At 45.6% G+C, this 10782-nt stretch overlaps 1 protein-coding gene across 1 annotated transcript in view; it reads right to left on the bottom strand.

The window, feature by feature from the left end:
• Window positions 1-6725: 6725 nt before the first annotated feature.
• KIAA1549L (KIAA1549 like) overlaps window positions 6726-10782 on the bottom strand; it is a 300435-nt gene continuing 296378 nt past the window's right edge. Inside the window, exon 22 of the mRNA XM_055078652.1 lies at window positions 6726-8017. Coding sequence (XP_054934627.1) covers window positions 7736-8017 — 282 coding nt within the window. The 3' untranslated portion in view covers window positions 6726-7735. The remainder of the gene's footprint in view (window positions 8018-10782) is intronic.

Raw genomic sequence — 10782 nt, 5'->3', positions numbered from 1 at the left:
GGACAGGTGTTGGGGTGGGAGTGGTGGGTAGGTCTGCAAGCACGTGCATTCTCACCTGACACGGGAGTCAAGGATGCCCTCGCCTCTCTGTGGCAGTGTCCACAGGGACTGCCCACCTGCTGGCTGCCATCCTGGGGGTAGTGGCCAATTCCAGGCTTTTGAAGGACCTGCCCACTCATGCTTCCTCCTCTGGGTACAAGCCCACAGCAAAAGCCCTCACTGAAAGGGTCAGTCCAGGGGGGTGGCCATGCTTATGTTACATGACCCTGTCTCCTTGCTGACAGCTGATTGTATAGGCACCTGACCCAAGGGTGGCTCATCGTAGGTGGATGAACTGGACCAATCCGAGTCTCAAGAATTTGTCCTGGGGGCACAGAGATGGCAGCCAGAAAGGGGTGGGTAATGAAAGGGTAAAGTTGTGCAGAGTGGGTCGTGGGGTGGATTTTCAGCTACATACACACTAATGAGAAAACAGAGAAGGATAGTAGGCCGAGGGAAGCAGGAGAACGGAGCAGGTATGCAGAGAAAAACAGAGGTGAAAGCCCGTGTGGAGAGAGAACAGGAGAGAGCGAGCCAGGGGGAGGACGGCGGTCTCCATCCCGCCCCATCGGGAGCTGTTTTGTTTCCATGAAATGGCCCTGCATAGGCACACCTGGTCTTATTGCGCTTTGCTTTATTGCACTTTGCAGATATTTCATTTTTTTATAAATCGAAGGTTCGTGGCAACCTTGTGTCAAGCAAGCCTGTTGGCACCATTTTTCCAACAGCATTTGTTCTCTTCATGTCTCTGTGTCACATTTTGGTAATTCTTGCAATATTTCAATTTTTTCATTATTATATTTGTTATGTTGGTCTGGGATCACTGACCTTTGATGTTACTATTGTAATTGTTTTGGGCGCCATGAACCACACCCATATAGAGGACAAACTTAGTCAATGTTGTGTGTGTTCTGACCGCTCCACTGACCGGCTGTTCCCCCATTTCTTCTCTCCCTCTTCTTGGGCCTCCCTATACCCTGAGATACAACAATATTGAAATTAGGATAATTAATAACCCTACGATGGCCTCTAAATGTTCAAGTGAAAGAAAGAGTCCAATGTCTCTCACTTTAAATCAAAAGCCGGAAGTGATTACGCTTAGTGAGAGGAAGGCATGTTGAAAGCTGAGACAGGCCCAAAGCTAGGCCTCTTGCACCAAACAGTTAGCCAAGATGTGAGTGCAAAGAAAAAGTTCTTGAAGGAAATTAAAAGTGCTACTCCAGTGAAAACACAAATGATAAGAAAGTAAAGCAGCCTATGGCTGATCTGGAAAAAGTTTTAGTAGTCTGAAGATCCAACCAGCCCCAACATTCCCTTAATCAAAGCCCCATCCAGAGCAAGGCCCCAGCTCTCTTCAAGTTCATGAAGGCTGAGAGGTGAGGAAGCCGCAGAAGAAAAGCTTGAAGCTAGCAGAGTTTGGTTCATGAGCTTTAAGGAAAGAAGCCATCTCCAAAACATAAAAGCACAAGGTGAAGCAGTAAGTGCTGATGTAGAAGCTGCAGCAAGTTACCCAGAAGATACAGCTGAGATGATTAATGAAGGTGACTGCACTAAACAACAGACTGTCAGTGTAGACGAATGTTGGAGGACAGAGAGAACGAAAAGTACCCACCAAACTGAGAAGGCATCTTGAGACTGAAAAATTAGGCAGGAAGCTTCATGTAATCAATGGATCAGTTATTATAGGGTAATTTACTCACAGGGTGGGATCAGGTGGAAAACGATCCAGAAGCACTCTGCACTGCCGAGGGGCCATTGGGACAATTTTATAGCTAACCTAGAATGTGGAGGTATGTGCTTGGAAACAGGACGTGCATTCCTAAGGCAAGATTTATGGAGGGTTACTAGTCTCTTGGGCACCAGGAATGCGTCAGGGAAGGTTTTCATCATTGTTTGGTGACTAGAGAGCATAGAGGCTACCTGCTCCTAATGATTATTAAACAGTATCTATTAACTACAAAGCCTTTGATGACAGAGAAATGATTCACTGCACAGTACAGTGCTGGGTGAGGTCAGGAAAAGGACAGGAGAAACTAAGCGTCCAAGGTGGCATCAGTTATGCTAACAGCCATACAACAAAACAGCCTTACATTAGAAGGGGATGTCATCCAGGACTTTCATAGCCAGAGAGGAGAAGCCAATGCCTGGCTTCAAAACTTCAAAGGACTGGCTGACTCTCTTGTTAGAGGCTAATGCAGCTGGTGACTTAAAGTTGAAGCCAATGCTCATTTACCATTCCAAGAGCCCTAGGGCCCTTAAGAATTATGCTAAATCTACTCTGCCTGTGCTCTATAAATGGAACAAGAAAGCCCAGATGACAGCACATCTGTTTGACAGCATGGTTTAATGAATATTTTAAGCCCACTGTCGAGATTACTGCTCAGAAAAGATTTTTTTTTTTTAAATAGTACTGCTCATTGACAATGCACCTGGTCAACCAAGAGCTCTGATGGGGATGTACAATGAGATTATATTGTTTGCATGCTTGCTAACACATCCATTCTGCAGCCCATGGATCAAGGAGTGCTTTTGACTTTGTCTTATTATTTAAGAAATACATTTTGTAAGGCTTCATAGATAGCGATTCCTCTGATGGATGTGGGCAAAGTCAATTGAAAACGTTCTGAAAAGGATTCACTATTCTAGATACCATTAAGAACACTTGTGATTCGTGGGAAGAGGTCAAAATATCAACATAACAGGAGTTTAGAAGAAGTTGATTCCCATTCTCATGGATGACTTCAGTGGAGGAAGGAACTGCAGATGTGGCGGGAACAGCAAGAGAACTAAAAGTGGAGCCTGAAGATGTGACTGAATTGCTGCAATCTCATGATAAAACTGTAACGGATGAGGAGTTGCTTCTTATGGATGAGCAAAGAAAATGGTTTCTTGAGATGGAATCTACTCCTGGTGAAGACGCTGTGAAGGCTGTTGAAAGGACAACAAAGGATTTAGAATATGACTTAGATGATAAAGCAGCAGCAGCGTTTTGAGAGGATTGACTCAATTTTGAAAGAAGTTCTAATGTGGTCAAAATGCTATCAAACAGCATTGGCAGCTTTAGAGAAATCGTTCATGAAAGGAAGAGTTAATCAATGCAGCAATCTTCATCGTTGCCTTATTTTAAGAAATTGCCACAGCCACGCCAACCTTCAGCAACCACCATCCTGATCAGTCAGCAGCCATTAACACTGAAGCAAGACCCTCCACCAGCAAAAAGATTACAACTCGCTGAAGGCTCAGATGATGGTTAGCATTTTTTACCAATAAAGTGTTTTTAAATCAAGGTATGTATTTTTTTTTGACATAATGCTATTTCACATTTAATAGACTACAGTATAGTGTAAATATAACTTTTATATGTACTGGGAACTCCAAAATTAATGTGACTCACATTATTGTGATATTTGCTTTATTGTGGCAGTCTAGAACCAAACCCATAATATTTCTGAGGTCTGCCTGTATTTGCTCAGTCAGTCTCTACATTTGAGCAAGTGTGAATGGGTTTCTGGTCCTCACAAAGGTCCTTGACTAGAATATCTTCAAGATTGGACTAAATGGCCGCATTTAATTTCTAATACTTGGACCCAAGGCAGTCACTGCTAAATTACTATCTTTCCCTAAGCGTATTTGGCTGTACTTTGTTAGAAAAGTCCAAACTACTTTCTGATGTGTAATAGGAGTGAATTACATTTAAATTCTGTTCTCCAACTTTAAAATAATATCTGTTATTTTTTTCATTAAACAGTGAGTGCCTGTGTGTTACGTAGAAAAGAGAAGCTTATTTATTGGTAACTGGTATTTAAATCTTTTGATCTATTTTGTTAATTTCTGCCTGTTAGAGAAACACTTATTTTAGTCAGGTATTTAAATCTTTCTCCTCCTCCATCCGTACTCTCAGAAGTCTTCTTTTCTTTTTTTATATCACAAATCTAACAATATCCTCCTACCCATTCTTCCATCAAGAATGCTCAGAAATCACATGCCCTTCTGCTGAATTCTTAAATTAGCACATGCACAATATAACTTCTTCTGGCACTGGAGAATTGATTCCTACATGATCCACCCTGTCTTAGTCATTAGTCAGCTCAGGCTGCCAAAACAGAGAACCACAGCCTGGGTGGCTCACAAACAACAGACATTTGTTTCTCACAGTTCTGGAGGATGGAAGTCCGAGATCAGGGTGCCAGCATGGTCAGGTCCTGGTGAGAGCCCTCTTCTGGGTTGCAGACTATCGACTTCTTATTTTATCCTCATGTGGCAGAAAAGAGGGCAAGAGAGCTTTCCGGGGTCCCTTTTATAAGGGCATTAATCCCATTCACGAGGGCTCCCCTCACTAGCTAAGCACCTCCCAAGGCCCCACCTCCTAATACCATCACATTGGGGGTTAGGATTTCAGCATAGAAATTGCAGAGGACACATTCAGTCCATAGCACACCCTGAAAGAGGCAAGTTCCTATTCCACAGGTACCAACGCATCTCGGATGGTAGGTACCAGGGCATGCAATAGACTTGTACGTTCCTATACCACGGGATGGCCTCCCCTAATGCAAAGTGTAGAATCGGCTACCTCTCAGTGACAAGCTGCTGTGGCCTCCCCACCTGCCTGTTTGGGCCCATGGCACTGAGAGACGAACACACCCTGAAGTCTTGAACAGCAGTAGAGAACACCATTTCCTTGATGGCGCTCTCTGGAAAAAGCCAAAATGCCTTTCTTTTCATGAATGCAGAAAACTCACGTTGAAACTAGTTCCGAAAAATGTTTATTATGCCACAAATGCATTGTCCTCATACACTTTACCTGAAGTTCTTTACATATTATCTTTTTTCTTCACAAGAATGTAGATAGTCCCTCATATGACCCTTGTCTACTTTTTGAACTTCCTAGCACAGTTCAAGAAACGTGTCGCAGGCAAGCGTGCAGGCAGCATGGTGCAATGGAAAGCAAGCCCGATCATGAGTCAGTGGGCTTGGGCTGGAGGCCTCGGGCAGGTCACTCCACTTCTTCGGACTTTAGCTTCCTTCTCTCAGGTCACCAATGTTCTCTGTGGCTTCTTCAACTGTCTGGAGGGTCATGAGGAACACAGAGCCTCTGGGTTTGCGTTTAACTCTGTGTTCACTTCCACAGGGCACTTTTGACCACCTGCCTTTTGAGTCAGCTGTCCAGGTATCCATAACCTCCATGAGGTCAGGAGACTCTTCAGAAAAGGGACCACATCTTAGTCACAGAATATCAAACAATGGCGGCCATCTTCGCTTTGGTGGGACAACACAAAGAGATTTGATTTCTTCTCAACTTAAGGTTTTCCTCCCATATACTGCTCTTAAACCTGCAGTATCTCGTTTAAAAGTGTCTGATTTAGCATGCTATATTTTTAGCCATCTCCATTGACTGACTCAGTATTTCATGGGGTTCTACACAGCTCACCATGATTTTTCTGCATCCTCTTAGCCAGCTGGAGCCAGACCACCGCACACTGTGGGCTCCTCTTCTGCGAGTCACTGGTACATCCAAAACACAGACACTGTCTTGAAAGCATGTGCCTATACTTAAATTACACTAAGGTCTTGGAACTTCATTTTCACATACAGTATTTCCAGGCATTTACCAAGTAGACAAAGTACCGGGTTGATATCATTGCACTGATGAAATATTCATATCATTGATAAGGCGGGACAATGTAGCTGACTTTATCAGACTCATACCGTTTGCATGAAAAGGCTGAGTTTCTTTGGCTCTTTGTTCATTCAAGTGCACAGAATACCTACTTGGATAGACTTAGGCATTGTGTTAATCTGTCAGTAAAATCTTGCACTGTCCACAGTGTTTTGCAAACTGATTTAGGTTTTGGACTACAACAAGCGGCCATTGGTAGAAATATACCATATATACACATGGAAATTACAAAAATACATTTTATTTATAGCTGATTTTTTTTAAGTAACAAAAAACTAACACTATGAAAGATCAACCAGCATACCAAAAGGACACTACCTAATATCATCAGGACAAGAGACTCGTTTGGGGATTCCATGACACATCATTTCCAGAACATTCCAGAAAGGGCAATTTGCCATTGGGAAATAAAAACAGCTTCTTTGAAAAGTCTGTGCTTTGACAGTTTGACTCTCCCACTCTAATCAATTCCACTCCTACTCTTCTCTCAATTTTAAAATTTCCACCTTCTCTCAATAAAGACCAAAGAAACTCATGAGGAGAATGGAAAGATGGACTCAGAGGGGATGGATACAAGCTGAAGCTAGACGGATCATGGGTGAGAAGGCAGGACAGGACTTCACTCTCCAACAGACACCAAGTAAGCCCCCGACATTGAGCATAGCTCCCAAAGTTGGTGAGGGCACCAGGGTGTCCTCTCCCCTGGGCTACCTGAAGTCAGTAGCCGTTTTGCTTTTGCACTGACAGTCAGCAGCTGGTGCCTTAGGGCTGCGAGGCATTGTCCACCCAGAGCTCTGGAGGCTCACCTGCCATGCCAGGGAGGCTGATTTGCAACATCATGATCATGAGGTCAGAAGCCTGCCATTTTGGCAAATGTCCTCCTATGTCTATTAACTAACTATGGGAAGGACTGCGGGAGGGGACTGGCTAACTCCATACACCTTTAAAAATGTTATTTACATTTAAATGTAAATCAACAGATTTTCTGCATTCAGAAGCTTCTATAAACAGAGGCTGCAGCCTGGGGAGACTGGGTCCACTGTTCCTGCTTCTAACAGGCATCAATGACTATTATTTCCTTTTGTATCACTGGGCAGCACATGCTGGACATCATTGCTGAAGAGACAGAGGTTTCCTTGTAAAAGTCGATGTATCTATCGTCCCCAAAAAGAGGGAAGCTTCATTCTCAGGCCACCTTCATTGCAGGGCAAAGAAAACCTGTTTTTCTTTTGGAGGACCTTAAAAGCTCTTAGCACCGATTCTCTTCCAGCCAGAGCCCAACTTGCAGAATACTCTATTTCCAAAATGACAACACCTTTTCAAAAACCTGTCAACACGAATCCACCATTCCCTCTCATCTTCTCTCTTTCTTGGCCTTTGTTGAATTAATTGCGGGGGGAAAAGAGTCAGGACTGTTCATAGGTGCAGTCATTGACAGTACTGATTTTCATCCAATTTATTTGACTTTGAATATGAACCTTTAAAAGAAAAGGACTCAGCTTTCTTGTCTGGAGTCAGTGTCTCCCTTGGAGACGGGAGGTGATTGCAACGATTACAGTCATGGCTGAATGAGAGAGAGTACAGTCTGGGACTTCATCACACGCCTGCATTGCCTTTAACACAAAAATAGAGTTAACATGCAGAGGTCACCGAAGATAGAGCTGTGCTCTCCCCATTCTGGTGATTTATTAAAATATGGCATTGGACAGGAATCTGCAGATTCGCGAGCATCTCTCGTGACTAAGGCTCCATAGGGAAATACACCCGCAGTTCAAACAGTTAATGTAACAGAGTATCAAACATATGGTCCCACATGGGGACTTGTTGACATACAATCAGTTGAATAAGCCAAGCATCCAGTTGTTCAAGAGCTTCTTGTTCCCCAGAAGCCCCACTGTTCACCTTTTCAGAAACTGAGGGCGAGAAAGACTCCCACATCGTCTGTGCCTCCAGACCCATCAAGCCAGCCTGGAGAAACCCAAAGACTGTTTCCTCAGAGTCTGGAAGTGGGCAAAGGCATTAGACCTGGAACTCAAACATGTCCGTCTGCTTCTTGGCCAGCTTGGCCACCTCTTCCCGGATGGCCTTCACCAGAGCCGCTGTGGAGATGTTGGTCAGGGGTGTGTCAGACGGGTCGTTCTCCGCCAGGCTCTGCTGTGAGGCTGTTGCAGAGGGCAGGGGGGCCTGCTCCAAGCTGGGGTGCAGCCCGGCTGGCTGGCTGTACTGGCGAGGGAGCCTGGAGGGCGAGTTCTGCTGATACCGGGACCGGGGGTAAGCCTCGATGTACCCCGGCAGGGGGACCTACAAAGCATGTTGGGAGAGAAGACAAGGACCTGGGGTCAGGAAGCGGCTCAAGTCATAGGACACACTCGATACCAAAGCAGGAGGGGACTGAGGACAAGGAAAGAGATTTAGAAGAAAATGAAGGCAACGCACCGTTGTGCAAATACAAAAGCTGGAGTCTGTTTGGAAAACAGATGATTTGGACTCACTGGATCTGCTGGTTGGATGAATTAAATACGTGTTTTAAACAGTATGCAAACAGTGGGCACATACCTGAATCTACATCTGAATCTACCTGGCTACCTTTTTAATATAAGCACCATCTAGTCAAAAGAAGTGTTGTTCTTTATGGATGTCAAAGGACTCGTGGGAGAGACCTTCAAGATGGAGGAGCCGAAAGACGCGGAGAGCACCTTCCTTCCCACAAATACATCAAAAATACATCTACATGTGGAACAACTCCTACAGAACACCTACTGAACGCTGGCAGAAGACCTCAGACTTCCCCAAAGGCAAGAAACTCCCCAGGTACCTGGGTAGGGCAAAAGAAAAAAGGAAAAACAGAAACAAAAGAATAGGGATGGGACCTGCACCTCTGGGAGGGAGCTGTGAAAGAGGAAAAGTTTCCACACACTAGGAAGCCCCTCCACTGGTGGAGATGGAGGGTGGGTGGGAGGGAAACTTTGGAGCCACAGAAGAGAGTGCAGCAACAGGGGTGCAGAGGGCAAAGCGGAGAGATTCCCACACAGAGGATCGGTGCCGACCAGCACACCCCAGCCCGAGGGGCTTGTCTGCTCACCCGCCAGGGTGGGCAGGGGCTGGGAGCTGAGGCTTGGGCTTCAGAGGTCAGACCCCACCAGCCCGAGAGGCTTGTCTGCTCACCCGCCAGGGTGGGCAGGGGCTGGGAGCTGAGGCTTGGGCTTCAGAGGTCAGACCCCAGGGAAAGAACTGGGGTTGGCTGCGTGAACACAGCCTGAAGGGGGCTAGTACACCACAGCTAGCCGGGAGGGAGTCAGGGAAAAAGTCTGGACCTGCTGAAAAGGCAAGAGACCATTCTTTCGGGGTGTGCGAGGAGAGGGGATTCAGAGAACCACCTAAGCAAGCTCCAGAGACAGGTGCGAGCCACAGCTATCAGCTCACACCCCAGAGACAAGAATGAAATGCTAACGCTGCCACCGCTGCCACCAAGAATCCTGTGTGCAAGCACAGGTCACTACCCACCCCATCCCCCAGGAGCCTGTGCAGCCCGCCACTGCCAGGGTCCTGAGATCCAGGGACAACTTCCCCAGGAGAACACATGGCGCACCTCAGGCTGTTGCAATGTCACGCTGGCCTCTGCCACTGCAGGCTTGCCCTGAATTACAATTATGACTACTGTGCCCCATCCTCTCCCCAGCCTGAGTGAGCAAGAGAGCTCTAATCAGCCACTGCTTTAAACCCTCCTGTCTGGGCAGGAACAGACGCCTGAGGCTGGCCTACATTCAGGGGTGGGGCCAAGACCAAAGCTGAACCCCAGGAGCTGTGTGAAGAAAGAAGAGAAAGGGAAAGTTCTCCGTGCAGCCTCAGGAGCAGCAGATTAAATCCCTACAAGCAACGTGATAAACCCTCCATCTGTGGAATACCTGAATAGACAATGAATGTTCCCCAAATTTAGGCAGTGCACTTTGGGAGCAACTGTAGACTTGGGGTTTGCTTTCTGCATCTGACTTGTTTCTGATTTTTATCTTTATCTTAGTTTAGTTTTTAGTGCTTGTTATCATTGGTGGATTTTTTTATTGGTTGCTCTCTTTTTTTAAAGTTTATTATTTTTTAAATTAAAAAAATTTTTTTCCTTTTTTTCTCTTTTTGTGAGTGTGTATATGTATGTTTCTTTGTGTGATTCTGTCTGTTGAGGTTTGCTTTAACCATTGTCCTAGGGTTCTGACTGTTTGTTTCTATTTTGTTGTTGTTTTTTGTTTTCTTTTTATGTTCCTTTCTGTGATTTTGTCTGTTTAGTTTTGCTTTTACCATTTGGTTTGGGGTTCTATCTGTTGTTTGTTGGGTTTTTTTCCCTTTTTTTCTCTTCCTTTTCTTCTGAGCCATGAGGCTGGCAGGGTCTTGGTGCTCTGGCCGGGTGTCAGGCCTGAGCCTCTGAGGTGGGAGAGCCGAGTTCAGGACATTGGACCACCAGAGACCTCCCAGCCCCACATAATATCAATCAGCAAGAGCTCTCCCAGAGACCTCCATCTCAACGCTAAGACCCAGCTCCACCCAACAGCCAGCAAGCTCCAGTGCTGGACACCCGATGCCAAACAACTAGCAAGACAGGAACACAACCACGCCCATTAAGAGAGAGGCTGCCTAAAGTCATACTAAGTTCACAGACACCCCAAAAAACACCACCGGATGCAGCCATGCCCACGAGAGGGACAAGATACGGCCCTACCCCCCAGAACACTGGCACCAGTCCCTTCACCAGGAAGCCTACACAAGCCACTGAACCAACCTCACCCACTGGGGGCAGACACCAAAAACAATGGGAAGTATGAACCTGCAGCCTGAGAAAAGGAGACCCCAAACACAGTAAGTTAAGCAAAATGAGAAGACAGAGAAATACACAGCAGATGAAGGAGCAAGGTAAAAACCCACCAGACCAAACAAATGAAGAAGAAATAGGCAGTCTACCTGAAAAAGAATTCAGAGTAATGATAGTAAAGATGATCCAAAATCTTGGAAATAGAATGGAGAAAATACAAGAAACGTTTAACAAGGACCTAGAAGAACTAAAGAGCAAACAAACAATG

The sequence above is a fragment of the Physeter macrocephalus genome, chromosome 16 (genome assembly GCF_002837175.3).
Source record: "Physeter macrocephalus isolate SW-GA chromosome 16, ASM283717v5, whole genome shotgun sequence".
Taxonomy (NCBI): domain Eukaryota; kingdom Metazoa; phylum Chordata; class Mammalia; order Artiodactyla; family Physeteridae; genus Physeter; species Physeter macrocephalus.
This window is presented reverse-complemented; position numbering and strand designations above follow the sequence as displayed.